General features: G+C 39.1%; 1 protein-coding gene across 6 annotated transcripts in view; it reads left to right on the plus strand.

The window, feature by feature from the left end:
• COL14A1 (collagen type XIV alpha 1 chain) overlaps positions 1–15,240 on the plus strand; it is a 119,264-nt gene that overhangs the window by 69,084 nt on the left and 34,940 nt on the right. For all 6 annotated transcript variants that reach the window (XR_011337204.1, XM_069854588.1, XM_069854586.1 and 3 more), the window contains exons 25-33: positions 268–342; positions 1,620–1,759; positions 2,422–2,545; positions 3,669–3,812; positions 8,160–8,324; positions 10,288–10,326; positions 10,541–10,679; positions 12,975–13,117; positions 14,020–14,129. Coding sequence is in view for 5 of the 6 variants with exons in the window: in XM_069854588.1 (XP_069710689.1) it covers positions 268–342; positions 1,620–1,759; positions 2,422–2,545; positions 3,669–3,812; positions 8,160–8,324; positions 10,288–10,326; positions 10,541–10,679; positions 12,975–13,117; positions 14,020–14,129 (1,079 nt within the window). In the remaining variant the exon portion in view is untranslated. The remainder of the gene's footprint in view (positions 1–267; positions 343–1,619; positions 1,760–2,421; positions 2,546–3,668; positions 3,813–8,159; positions 8,325–10,287; positions 10,327–10,540; positions 10,680–12,974; positions 13,118–14,019; positions 14,130–15,240) is intronic.

A 15,240-nucleotide genomic window follows, 5' to 3' on the forward strand; every position in this document is an offset into this window, starting at 1 on the left:
TTTCAGTAGTAGTTCAGTTCTATCATTGCATTATTCACACTGAAATGTTACCATTAATTGCTCTGTAATTGTACTGTCCTTTTTAAGGTGGTCAGTAGAGAAGAGCATTATGTGCATCCACTCACCTACATTTCCCTCCAATTGCATAGCTAGTTGATTAAAGATAACAAATTTTAAATGTAGACATAAGTAGAAAATGCTGTTTATTATAGATAAAATATATAAGGCTTTTAAGCATTTTTAATATTCCTTTCTTTTATTCTCCAGTACCATTTCCAACTCAACCACCAACGACACCTTCAACACCACCTCCACCACCTACAATCCCTCCTGCAAAAGAGGGTAAGTGCTGCATGTATGGTTTTATAATAATTTTAAAGCGTTGATGCAGTGTTTCTCTGCTTCTGATACTCTTTCAGACTTGTAGGGATCAGATTTCAAAATGCATTTGCTACAGCAACTCTGTTAAGACAGCTGGCTTAAATTTAATGAGCCAAAAATCTGACATCATTATTGTATCCTTGAAAATTACAGAAAATAATGTTAATGTACGAGATTTCTCCTAAACCTTATGTATTTTGCAACTGAAGCAGACATCCTAGAGTAATTAAACTTCTAAAGCGGTATGATTTTTAAAAATATGTCTACTGTAGGTAATGAGAAAAGTGTAACATGTAGTTTTGTATATAGTCTCATAAATATTTCTGTGTGGGGAGCTTTATTGTTGGAGTTTGAGGGTCAAATCCATCAACTTGAAGTCAGTGGACAAAACTGACATATAGTAATTGAGAATTTAATCCATAAGTAAAGAAAAAGACATTGTGTATGTGTTTTAGAACTGCACAGTAGCAGAAGTTTGGGGCTTTTTTAACAAAGGAACAATCAACAGTAAACAAGACATACATATTCTTATTTTCTTGCCCTGTTCTCTGGAGTTAGATGAACACTTTCCTTGAAGCTGAAATACGTTGTAAAACATAACTTTGCTTTGTGATTGTTTGTTTCTGACCCAAAGCAACAGACCTGGATTCTGTAGAGTACTGAATGTTCCTAATTCCCATGAAAGAGTGAACAAATTATATGAGCACACATATAGATCTGGAGTCCATGTTACATAAAAACATTCTACAGTAAGATCAGATGGGGGAAAACTGTGTTACTCCAAAATAGCACAATTAAAGGGGTGAGCATTAGGCACTGCAAAGAGTAACACTTTCAATGGACTAGTTTTCCACTAGGAATCTCCGCAGTTAAGATTCTGTCATCTTATTTACAGTGTCATGCTAGGAATTCATGTGTCATGTATAAGTTCATGTGTGACTTTACTTAACAACCTAAATAAAAATAAAAATGGTTAGCCAGATTTTAAGGAACTGTTATGGCCTTGAAGTTTGTTCTGTGATAGGATCTGTCAATGCAGACCATTCATCCCTTGCAGAACTCAGCTGGTTCTACGCTTGCACTGAAGTCAGTGCCAACAGCATCATTGGGTAAATTGTTATTAACGAACAATAAGCAAGGACTTTTCATGACAGTTGCATTTTCTTAAGTGATTTATGAGATATCATGAGGAGTTGAGGCATTGTTTTAATTATAAAATAATTGCTTTACTTTCTTAGTGTGCAAAGCCGCCAAAGCTGACCTAGCATTCCTGGTGGATGGGTCATGGAGCATTGGAGATGACAATTTCAACAAAATAATTAACTTTCTCTATAGCACCGTTGGAGCTTTGAATAAGATTGGTCCTGATGGAACTCAGGTAAACAACATTTAGAGAAACAGAGGGCACATGGACATAACAGGGTATTTTAGACTAGCACCAGAAGTGAAATGAGTCAAAAACTCATTGACATAATTTCGTGGTTCTTTCGAAAACATAAACTGCTTTAGGACAGCGTTTTCTGAGTTGTAGGGGATTAGTGTATAGGACTGAAATAAAGAGTCTGGTTTAATGTAGCATCATATTTGGAACTGGCAATATTTCAGAATACGTTCCTGCGTATTTCTGTTACTTTCTTCAGTGTTGCTCCCTTACTTAAGTTACTTCTGTTATTCATTCATGGAGACTGAATAAAATCCCTGCAGTTCTGTGTATGAGTAGCTGTACACGTGTGAGCAGCTGTAACTAGGATTTTGCTTTGGGCTCAACTGAGAGTGCATTTGCCAAAATGGGTATTATTTTTCTCATCCTTTTTGCCGCAAAAGGAAAACACAAAGTGTTAGGTGGTTGCCAAGAGTGCAGAGAGTAAAATGAACTTAATTTAGTGAAAGCTTCTTAAAGAGAAGAAAAAGTTCTGGCTTCAGTGTAAGGATTAAGTAAAGTTACAAGATAAATCCTTGATTTAAATGCACTGATTCACCTACTTCTGGTTATACTCTCGGGTGGTGCTTTAGAAATAAACACATCTTCTGTGTGCACAGGTGGCAATGATTCAGTTCAGTGATGATCCCAGAACAGAATTTAAATTGAATGCATACAAAACAAAAGAGACTCTTCTTGAAGCTATTCAGCAAATAGCCTACAAAGGAGGAAATACAAAAACAGGTAAGAAAGATCACAATTATGATGCAGATTTTGTTCCTGCTCCTCTCTGTGCAGTATTTTCCTCCCATTTGCTATGTGGTTTAATATATCAGTGTGAAAACAGGTAGAACACTGGACATAAAATATTAGGCTTTGAAGCTTGAAAGTTTTCATAATCCGTATTTACACCATTCATCTCCTACTGCTGGGTATTCGCCCATCTGATCAACAGTGAGATCAAGGATCAGGGAGGAAGGGAGAGAGGCAGCTATGCAGAATTGAATGACTTTGGGGAATGAGGAGTAAAATGAAATCAGCTCCCACAACTGGAAAAGTGGGAAGGGAGGGAAGGTGGGAGGGAGCTTGCGAAGCATGTGGGAAAACAATGGACAGAGTGGAGGATCTGTTTGGTTATAAGCCAGGACTGTTAAGCCTCAGTGATACATTTAAGATTGGGGTGGGAGAAGATATCTTTTACCAGAATGTAGTTAGATTTAAATTAATCCCTTAAGATGGCTCTCTGATGTGAAGAAATTAAAGATGAGTGCTGAGAGGGTTAAAAACTGTTTTAATTGGAAAGCATATGTTTTATTATCCTCAGAGTGTACAGAAATTTCTTACAGCTGTTGCATTGCATCCAATCTCAGTAGTATCAGAATAACACATTTTCCATTTACTCAAGAAAATACTACAATGGCACTTTGAGCTCTTACCTGGACTCTGTGGCATATATAATCCAGTAAGGAAAAATTTTGTTGTCTCTAACCTGCATGGAGTACCCTTTGCTGTAAATGTCACGTTCTTGATCTTCATCTTCTGGACTGAAGAAATGGATGGCTGAAGCCATGACATTTTCAAAGATTAGAGTCAAAATCAAACATTTCTAAATCTTTATTTTAGTGACGAGAGAATGCATCACTTTACTGAGAACCCAACAACTCTTCCAGAAATCTTATAGCTACATGCTCAGCTTTCTTCAGTCTCATGATAATTATTCAAGTCTTAAATCATAACTGAGTAGACACATTTGAGAGAGTATGTGGAAATATCTCCTTTTACTGATGTCTAACACAGGATATGAGAAGTCAACAGAAATTTGATTTATGTCACGCTGAAAGTATATAGTGATTTTTTTCTGTTTCAGGCAAAGCCATTAAACATGCAAGAGAATTCTTGTTTACTGGAGAGGCAGGCATGAGAAAAGGCATTCCAAAGGTTTTGGTTGTCATTACTGATGGGCGATCACAAGATGATGTGAACAAAGTCTCCAGAGAAATGCAACTAGATGGTAAAATGTGTAGTTTTAAGAATTATTCACATTTTCCTTTTTCTCACTCGTTACAACTATGTAAGTGTGAGTGTGAGATAAGGGTAATACTTTCTCCCAGAAGATCTCCAGGTTTAAAGAAAATGGACAGCAAATGCTGAGAAACTCAGAATATCACTACGATCTGGTGAGATTCTGGATTTTTTTTGTTGCGATGAATACTATTTTTCACTTTGGCAGTACTGCTAAAATCACATAGTAGTCAATGGAACTACTCCTATGATGAAGGATTTAGGGGACATGACACCAAGAATCTGGACTGTTATGCGTGAAGTGTAGTCTTGTGGTTACCATCAAACTGAACTGCTTTGTTTTCTACACAAGAGGTCCTTTGAAAGTTCTTTCATGTTTTCACTGGTTCAAATCTGCTCTTATGTTACACTAATTACCTTTAGGAATTTTTTTTGAAACCCCAGTTTTCAAGCTTTAAGCAGCCACACAGCGTGGCTCATAAGAACCAGGCTAGCTGTAGGTATGTCTGGTACTGAGGTATCATAACCCAAAGGGCACAGCGTGCCACATGGAACAAAACTAAAGGACAGAAGAGAAAAACTATCATCCTTTTCATGTGAGAGATCCTAAGAAGAAATTACATTTGTGCTTTTTCATAACTGCCAAAATCCAAAGCCAAATAAACTTACCTGTTTGTATTACTGATTCCTGAAACCCAATGCAGTCATCGAGCTTGGCTGCCTGCTTGTATTTTTGCTAGATGCTGAGTGCAGTGCCTTCACAAATAAAATCATAGTAGAGCCTGCATAACTTGTTTTAAATAGCAATCAAGAAAACCTCGTATTTGTGATTAAATTGGAATCTATGCATAAGACGAGCAAAACATATTAAACTGTCAGGTAAGATTTGCAGTTGCCTTATCTATTAGACTGTCAACAACTTTGAGAAGAAACGGTACAGGGTGGGGCTTTAGTTCCTAACCCAAGAAAAGTGTCAGCTTGGACAAATGACTTCCTCTCTTCCATTGCCTTTTGTGCCTGCTGTATGCTTAGGCTGCAGATAGGTTGGCGCAGGTACTGACTTGCATCTATAATAGGGACTTGCATGAAGATAGAATCATAGAATCATAGAATAACCAGGTTGGAAGAGACCCACCGGATCATCGAGTCCAACCATTCCTATCAAACACTAAACCATATCCCTCAGCACCTCGTCCACCCGTGCCTTAAACACCCCCAGGGAAGGTGAATCAACCACCTCCCTGGACAGCCTGTTCCAGTGCCCAATGACCCTTTCTGTGAAAAATTTTTTCCTAATGTCTAGCCTAAACCTCCCCTGGTGGAGCTTGAGGCCATTCCCTCTTGTCCTGTCCCCTGTCACTTGGAAGAAGAGGCCAGCACCCTCCTCTCTACAACCTCCTTCTTCTGAGAGAGCTGGGGTTGTTTAGCCTGGAGAAGAGGAGGCTGAGGGGAGACCTCATTGCTCTCTACAACTACCTGAAAGGAGGTTGTAGAGAGCAATGAGGTCTCCCCTCAGCCTCCTCTTCTCCAGGCTAAACAACCCCAGCTCTCTCAGCCGCTCCTCGTAAGGCCTGTTCTCCAGCCCTTTCACCAGCTTTGTTGCTCTTCTCTGGACTCTCTCCAGAGCCTCAACATCCTTCTTGTGGGGAGGGGCCCAGAACTGAACACAGGATTCGAGGAGCGGTCTCACCAGTGCCGAGTACAGAGGGAGAATAACCTCCCTGGACCTGCTGGTCACGCCGTTTCTGATACAAGCCAAGATGCCATTGGCCTTCTTGGCCACCTGGGCACACTGCTGGCTCATGTTCAGTCGGTTGTCAACCAGCACACCCAGGTCCCTCTCCTCCAGGCAGCTTTCTAGACAGACTTCTCCTAGTCTGTAGCACTGCATAGGGTTGTTGTGCCCCAAGTGCAGGACCCGGCATTTGGCCTTGTTAAACCTCATGCCATTGGACTCTGCCCAGTGGTCCAGCCTGTCCAGATCCCTTTGCAGAGCCTCCCTACCCTCCAGCAGATCGACACTTCCACCCAGCTTAGTGTCATCCGCAAACTTGCTAAGGGTGCACTCGATGCCTTCATCCAGGTCATTGATAAAGACATTGAACAGGGCTGGACCCAGCACCGAGCCCTGGGGAACCCCACTTGTCCCTGGCCTCCAGCTGGATTTTGCACCATTTCCCACCACTCTCTGGGCCCGGCCATCCAACCAGTTTTCCACCCAGGAGAGTGTGCGCCTGTCCAGGCCAGAGGCTGACAGTTTCTCAAACAGAACGCTGTGAGAAACTGTGTCAAAGGCTTTACTGAAGTCCAGGAAGATACATCCACAGCCTTCCCCTCATCCAGCAGCCGAGTGACTTTGTCATAGAAGGCGATCAGGTTAGTTTGGCAAGACCTGCCTTTTGTGAACCCATGTTGACTGGGCCTGATCACCCAGTTCTCTTGCATGTGCTTCATGATAGCACTCAAGATCACCTGTTCCATGACTTTCCCTGGCACTGAGGTCAGACTGACAGGCCTGTAGTTCCCTGGGTCCTCCCTGCGACCTTTCTTGTAGATGGGCACAACATCAGCCAGCCTCCAGTCCAGTGGAACTTCCCCAGTCTTCCAGGACTGTTGGAAGATGATAGAAAGGGGTTTGGCCAGCACACCCGCCAGCTCCTTCAATACCCTAAGGTGAATCCCGTCCGGCCCCATAGACTTGTGGGTGTCTAGTTGGGCCAGCAAGGCTCTGACCACCTCCTCTTGGATCACGGGAGCCTCATTTTGCTCCTCTAGCTCCTGGGTTTGTACACAGACGGAACGACCCTCCTTACAATTAAAGACTGAGGCAAAGAAGGCATTAAGTACCTCAGCCTTTTCCTCATCCCCTGTCACTGTTGTTCCTTCTGTATCCAATAGGGACTGTATGGTCTGCCTAGTCCTCCTTTTATTATTTATATATTTGTAGAAAGATTTTTTGTTATCTTTCACAGACTTGGCCAATCTGATTTCTAGCTGAGCCTTAGCCCTTCTGATTTTTTCCCTACACAATCTCACTTCCCTCCTGTAGTTCTCCCAAGAGGCCTGTCCCCTCTTCCAGAGCCCATAACCATTTCTCTTCCTCTTGATATCCCTCAAGATCTCTCTATTCAACCAAGCTGGCTTTCTCCCCTGCCGGCTTATTTTCCGGAACACAGGGATGGCTTTCTCCTGAGCTGCTAGGACTTCCTTTTTGAAGAGCTCCCAGCCCTCATGGGCCCCCTTGCCCTTGAGTACTGTCTCCCATGAGACTTCGCCAACCAGCCTTCTGAAGAGATCAAAGTCTGCCCTCTGGAAATTTAATGCTACCGCCCTACTAACGACCCTCTTCACTTGTCCTAGAACAGAAAACCCTATCACCTCATGATCACTTAGTCCTAGGCGTCCACCTACTGCCACATCCCCCACAAGGCCTTCTCTGTTCACAAGAGAATGATTCTCTGTTCACAAGATGAGCTGACCTTGGATGAGACATAAAGAGGTTGTTAGATATTAAGTCAAAATTTCGTTATGATAAAAGCTCTGCAGAAGGTGCTGAATGTCCCTAGGCCTCATTCAAACTTAACGACAAAATTGCATGAATGAAGTGAATTTGGGACTGAGCCATGGAATAACAGTAAGCCCAGTGACAATATTCAGCCCAATGGAGACAGGTTTTACCTTTTATCATTTATGAAAAGGAAAATGTTGAAAAACTTTTAGGTAGTTTGCTGCTCCTCAAACATATAGAGTGCAATTCCTATTTTATCTAAACCTTTGAAGTCAGGCTCAAATTTCAAAATATATTAATGCAGAGTATATAGAACTCATTCAACAATGCAGTTGTGCACTGGTAAGTGCAGTTAAGCTGCAGATGAAATGCGAATACACTTATTTCAATGCTCACTCATGAGGCAGTGGTGGCTTGAAAACTAGTTGATATATGGCACAGAAAAAAAATTCTATAAAAGACCTACAGGATTTCTGCTTTGTATTTATGATAAACTTGATACATGAATATTTTAGTGAGTAATACAGTATAGCATTAAATTAGAAAAGCATTTAAATATATACTTTACTGAGTAGTTTTACATGTCTTCAAGAAAATACTGATCAAATTTGATTAAGCATAAATAGCCAAAAGAAATATCATGTAGGAAATGTAATACCTTTATTGTAGAATAAACACATGATTGTTTTTGCATGTGTTATAGAGTATTAATAGAATTTCCAGTTTTGTAATTAATCAGGATAGGAGCCAATGCAAATACAGTTGTGTTCATATTGTATTTCCATTCTAATTGAATAACTCACAAGAGTGTTGTTCTTTGTTTTGCAGGTTTCACCTTTTTTGCTATTGGAGTAGCTGATGCTGACTATTCAGAGCTAGTTAATATTGGCAGCAAGCCCAGTGAAAGACATGTCTTCTTTGTGGATGATTTTGATGCCTTTGCAAAAATTGAAGATGAGCTGATCACATTTGTCTGTGAAACTGCATCAGCAAGTTAGCCATTTCGACTTATACTTGCTTCTAAAATAATAAGTGCTAAGTACCGGGGCGGGGGATGTAGCTTATTTTTCTATTGAGAAGTATTCTTGACCTTTTTATCTTAATTTACTGCAGATGTTATAACTAATGTTATTTCCATAACATATTAAGGAAATTAAGGTGATGTGACTTCAAAATATTTAATGGTTAATTGTTATAAATCCAGAAGACATCCATTCGTTGTCAAAAGGTTATCTCAGATTTGAAAAATTGTTAATGGTTCAGAATTTAGTTATAAAAATTTAGATATATATTATTGTCTAGTCAACAGTTCTATGTCCAGATGGATATCAGTGACAAGCAGTGTTCCTCAGGGGTCCATACTGGAACCAGTACTGCTTAATATCTACATCAATGACATAGATGGTAGGATTGAAAGCACCCTCAGCACATCTGTAGGCAACACTGAGTCATGCAGTTGGCGTGCTGGAGGGAAGGGATGCCATCCAGAGGGACTAGGATGAGTTTGAGAAGTAAGCGTACGTGAACCTCATACTGTTCAACAAGGCCAGGTCATGCACCTGCATCAAGACAACCCCTGGTATCACTACAGGCTGAGGGGTGAAGGTATTCAGAGCACCCCTGTGGGTATACTGGTGGATAAGAATCTGGACATGAGCCAGCAATGTTCACTTGCAGCTCAGAAAGCCAACGATATACTGGGCTGCAATAAAAAGAAGCATGACCAGCAGGTTGAGGGAGGCGATTCTGCTCCTCTACTGCATTCTGGTGATACTGCACCCCAACAACTGTGTCCAGCTCTGGCATCCTCAGCACAGGAAAGACATGGATCTGTTTGAGCAAGTCCAGTGGAGGGTCACAAAAGTCATCAAAAGGATGGAACACTTCTCCTATGAGGAAAGGCTGAGAGAGTTGGGATTGTTCCACCTAGAGAACAGAAGGCTCCAGGGAGACCTTATTGTGCCTTTCAATACTTAAAGTGGGCTTAAAAGAAGAATGGGGCTTTTTAGCAGGACCTGTAGTGATAGGACGAAGAGTAACGATTTTGAACTAAAAGGGAAAATTTAGACTACATACAAGGAAGAATTTTTTTTATGGTGGAGGTGATGAAACCCTGGCACAGGTCACCCGGAGAGGTAGGTGGTAGATGTCCCATCCCTGGAAACATTAAAGATCAGGTTAAATGGGCCTTTTGAGTAACCTGATCTAATTGAAGATGTCCCTACTCATGGCAGGGAGGTTGGACTAGATGACCTTTAAACGACCCTTCCAACCCAAACTATCCTATGATTTATTAATGGAGAGATAATCATTGAAGTTTGTATCATCAGAGAAATTACTTTAAATTATAGCAGAACTTTGAAAATTATAATGCGACTCAATAGTAGCATTTATTGGTTACTTATGCTTGCATTCTAAAAGTGATTTCTGAATATGACTATCCTGGGGTGCTTGTTGAATTCCCAGGGCAGCTTTCCTGCAACAAATAAGTGTGCTTTCTTCCCTGCTAGACGTAAAATATAAAAGATATACAGCTGTTTAAAATGAGTGCACACATTTTAAGGACACCATGCAATTCTGGACTTTGTTGCTCATGAAAGGTTAAAAAACAGTGTAAGACATACTTTTTTAATGAAGCAGGCAGTGAATTTGTTGCAATAAGAGGTTTTGAAGGCAGGTTCATAGAAGGATTAGACAAATTTGTGGATGACAGATCCATAAAAGGATGTTATATGGAATGCACAGTGATACAGTCTTTAACATCTTTGCTACAACCCTTGTGCATGCTGAGGAACACCAACAGAATGCAGTAGAAATTGGCCAGGTTTGCACACCCTTCCTAAACAGAATTTCCTTTGGCTACTGTTGGGGATAGAATATTGGGCTGAGTGGGTCATTGTTCTGATCTAGTGGGACATCTCTTGTATCCTTAAATATTTCTTTCCTTCTTTTCTAGCCTGCCCATTGGTAATTAAAGATGGCAACAATTTTGCAGGTACAGTGTTTTTGTGTTCATTTTTGTTCCTAATTATGGAATAATTTTTACATTACCTGATTTTCACAGTATTAAGCAATAAATTTGCCTTTCTGCTACAGCTGTTAAATGGATAGCGATATGAAACTCTTCGAGGCAAATGGCTTTTTTCTTTTTGTTCCTGTAATGTGATATTAATTTAAATTAATAGGATATATATTTTGATACCTTCCAGGATTTAAAATGATGGAAATGTTTGGTTTGGTTGAAAAGGAGTTTTCAGCTGTGGAAGGGGTTTCAATGGAACCTGGTACATTTAATGTTTACCCGTGTTACAGACTGCACAAGGATGCCCTGGTATCCCAGCCTACCAAGTATGTATTAGCATATAAATATTCATAAAACATCTGAAGATAATTTTCCAATGCAGGCAATTATTCTCTTCAGTGAGCAGTATTTTCGTCAGAATACCAGAAACACTAGTGTATACCTACATTGTACTAAAGAATAGGAAGAGTGTTTGGTGTCCTGAGTCCTCAACCAATTTTATTCAAAAATTGCAGTTGTAGGTAGAAGTAGGTAAGCCCGCTGGCTATTATGGGTTTCCCATGTGAGCCAGTTTCAGACTTATGCTAGTTTAACACTTAGCAATTTCATGCATGTGTATGCCTGGGCAAATTCCAGTTGTAGTACTTTGTGAAAGGTGCTTCTGGAATGCAGGTTGAAGTCTCATAGAGGAGGAATGTCTTTGAAGTGTTAGTCAGAATGAGAATTTGCTTTAGCTGTTTTCAGTCAATTTTACTTAAGTCTTTGTTCATTCATTGATTACAAAGGAAGATTATCTCCTCACACTAAAATAAGTTTGTGTGAACAGCATCTAGTATTTTCCTGTGAGACAGGACACAGTCATGAGAACTGTGTCCTGGGACAGATAGGGTGGAGGCAATGAAGAAACCTCACGCTGAACTTTTACAGTCATTCCTCTGAGAGGAAGTGCTGGAACCTCTCCATTTGTTCTATGAACAGTGTGAATGTTGTGTCTGGTTCTTCTCAGTGTAGTCGCCTACCTTGTATTAAGTGGCATCGCGGAAAAGCAGTGTCCCTGCTGTATTAAACATGGGAAGATGTAAAAAAAAAGGAAAAATATTCTTTAGCTGAGATAAATAAGACAGACAGACAGTGGGAAATTACTTTTACAGTTTACATTAGATATCATCTTAGTCTTTTTGTGTGATAACCCTATTGTGTCCCAGTTGGAGCTATACTTCTTGGAGCTGTTTCACATTCTCTGTGTTTAGTTTCCTTCTGGGGTTAGATGGACTGGAATTTCAAAGGACTAGCATTTCTCACTTCTTTTTCCCTTTCTGCTTTTTTCTAATTGGATCTGCTGCATTTATCTGCTCTTCTCTAACTGCCATCCCAGCCCAATCTTACTGCTTCATTAGGCTTTCACTCCCTTTCATGGCTCAGAGAATACATTTCTCTTCATGTTCTACAGGTACGTCTGAATATTATCACTTGCTTTTGACACCTCATCTGACTTCATTAATGTTATTCTTCTTTTTGAGTGCAATATCCCCAAATCCTGTGTTTCCCCCACTTTATTTACTGATTTTTCTTTAATATATGCTTTGTGTGATGGGCAGATCATAAGGCTTTGTTCTTAAAACTCTTGAGTTCCCTCTCTTTTTCTCTGTGGGAAATGTGCAGTGTAACATCACGTTTGATTATCAACAGTCCACTGTGCAGAATATATTGATTATATGTCACATTTAACTCATTTTCCAGCATGATTCACTTCTATACATATTATATCTTCCAGAAGCACTTTAAAAGGAACGGACTGTACTTGGGGAAAAGCAATTGATTAAACAGCCTCTTCAGGCTTCTTACATATCTCTTTAGTACAATTTGAAGAAATCAGGCTAATTAACATTTTCAAAATAGTCAATCATTTCAGACAGTTGTCCAAATGTTCCACTTTGGGATTTGACAATGAAACTTTAAATTATATCGGAAGCACTAAATAACAGCTTTTGGGAAATGGCATAAAATAACATACTTTTGTATCATAACCTTCCCCTTTCTTCTGCAAAAGTTCCAGGAGAACAGGTTGCATTTCTGTGTGTGTGATCATTTTTTTACTTTGCTTTCTAACATATTGTCTTTGAAAGTATAAACTAAATTTCCTGTAATTTATAAAGCCTCCTGTAACAGCGTGTCATTCCTGATTTCTATCCATTAGTGATGGTTTAATGACAAAGGACACATCTATTAAGATTGATCTTCCAGGCAGTTTCTATTTTCAATGTCTTTTAAATGAGACAATAACAAAGGTCTTGTGAGTGGCTGCTATTTTTAAAGTTTTTAATATAACCAATTTTAGCTTTCCTTCAAACTGATCTCTGACTTGATCTTCAAATTAAAAAAAAATAATAATTAAGGGCAATCTCGTAAATTTCAGGGCAAAGATAACTTCTCCCTTCTCCATAAGTATTTTGATAGTTACCAAGTTCAGTTTACTTTGCAAATGCTTATACATATTGCTTCTCACTCTTGATTTCCAAAGAAATATACAGCATAGTAGAAAGTGTGTTAAGTGAACACATGGTGAGCGAATCACCAGATTTAATGTTTTGTTTCACTTTAAAAAACATTATCTCTTACAGGTATTTGCATCCTGAAGGTCTCCCTTCTGATTACACGATTACATTTCTCTTCCGGATACTCCCTGACACGCCTCAGGAGCCGTTTGCTCTCTGGGAGATTTTAAATGAAGGATATGAACCCCTGGTTGGAGTTATTTTAGACAGTATGTATTTTGTATTTTATCAGTTATTTTTCTTCTTTAACTGTATGAATCATTCATTCTGTGTCTAGATATATTATCGCTGATGTATTATTGCTGATGTATTATCTGCTGCAGGACCAACCACCTGAATCTGGAAGGCTATAGTCTCTAATGGATGTGTTTTAGATTTAATTTAATTGAATTTAGACTTAAAGTCAAATTTTGAGTATGCTGCTCTAAAGTAGGAGCAATGACACTGAAATCCAAAGAGCTATACTGGATGTAAATTGACCTAAGGGAGCTGCTCATTTGCTTTTATAATTTCCACTGCTCTGAATCTGGTTCTAATAGAGACTGTCTTTATATGCAGTGGTACTAACAGTACAGTGTACATAGATGTAAGGCAGTCTCATAGATAGCACTCTTGGTGACTTGATTTGACTTCCACAGCTGTAAAACAAGGATTATAATTTAGAAAGTTTTTATATTTACTGTTGAAAAAAATGTTGATACTATGATAGCTATTCATTATAGCTGCCAATTTAAAAAATCATATATTAGTACTTATCTTTCTATCTTTCCTACAGTTTTTTAGATATGTCATCTAGAAATAATTGGGAATTAGGCATTTAGCTAGCTTGAGGATCTGTGCTTCCATTTTTTGTCCAAGTCCCACAGAGAACTAATGGGAGAGTAGGATCAGGTAGACTCCCAAATATTGGCCCATACTTTTTGTCAAGCCGGGAAAGAACATTTCTCTAAAAGAACTTATTATGATACTTCCAGGTCAGTATATCACTTGTGAATATGTTTTACTAGCATGTGATCTGACACATTTGTTTAACACAAAACTAACCCTTTCAAATAATCTATCAGGCCTTTTCTTGTTCTAACACAGAGTCCTTATTTTTATACTCACACAGATGGTGGTAAAACTTTGACTTTCTTTAACTACGACTACAAAGGAGATTTTCAAACTGTGACTTTTGAAGGTCCTGAAATAAAGAAGATATTTTATGGGAGTTTTCATAAGGTTAGTAATAGAGGGAAAAAAAACACTCTAAGAAAAGGTTTGGGAGTTTTTCATGGTTTGAAATCATCTTTCATGTGGTCAGCCACTGCCAAAAGAAATATATTTTGCATGTTCAGAATCATGTACCAAACTGTCTTGTGTGTCTTTGCAATATTAAATTAACATTAAACAAATGATAGTTTTTATGATTTTATCAATTTTCATCTCATGCTTTGTGCTTGTGTTTTAGACCTGACTGAAAATACTTGCCTTGAAAAGTAATTTGGAAATAAACTGGCTTTTCCTTTTAAGGATTAGATTGGAAATGTCACTCAAAATGAAAGGAAAAAGTCCAGCAAAAGCAATTATCATTCTTTTGACCACAGTTGTAATTTTTAAATGTATTTTAAGAACTATGCCATGTCAAACTTCTCAGCTGTTAGAGAACTTGCAACATTCTTTCTAAAAGGAGATGATGTAGTGCTGGGATTGTGACACGTATTTTTTTGTGGAAGATGCTTCTGTTGTTCACTTTTATTCCTGATGTTTGTATCCAAAAAAAGGAGACTGTGGACTGAGGGACAGTATTCACAAAGCTTAACTTTTCTGTACTTCCTTTTTAATCAGTGCACTGAGAAATGGGGAGTATGTCAGTGGTGGAGTCTAATTTTGACTTTAGGTTGTGCTTTGGAGGAACGTATGAGGCTCTAGCAACTTTTCCTCTTAGGTATTTTTCTGCATTTTGAATTAACATCCTTGCTATACATGTGTTTGAAAAGTGCAGGAGACCAAATACATAGCAGCTTTTAAGCTATTTAGTTCCAGCTGAGCCCAGAGCAAAGGAACTACAGAAATTACTCTGGCATTCTTTCACCCTGGGCTCTGGTCTCCAAGTAGGGTACTGGTGCAGATCAGATACTGCATTTCTACTAGCTGTTATTCTGATCTCCCACCCAAAAAAACGTGTTCTTTCCTTTCCTTAAATGAGAGTTTGCTCATGACAGGACAGTTGTGGCTAGGACTGTCCTCTCTGCTGGAAATGTCTTTGCTACAACAGTGATTGACAACTGAATGTGAGTTAAGGCAGAAGCAACTTTGTCACTGTACTTTGCTTTTCTGCACTGCATTTTAT

This window comes from Phaenicophaeus curvirostris, chromosome 3 (genome assembly GCF_032191515.1).
Source record: "Phaenicophaeus curvirostris isolate KB17595 chromosome 3, BPBGC_Pcur_1.0, whole genome shotgun sequence".
NCBI classification, from domain to species: domain Eukaryota; kingdom Metazoa; phylum Chordata; class Aves; order Cuculiformes; family Cuculidae; genus Phaenicophaeus; species Phaenicophaeus curvirostris.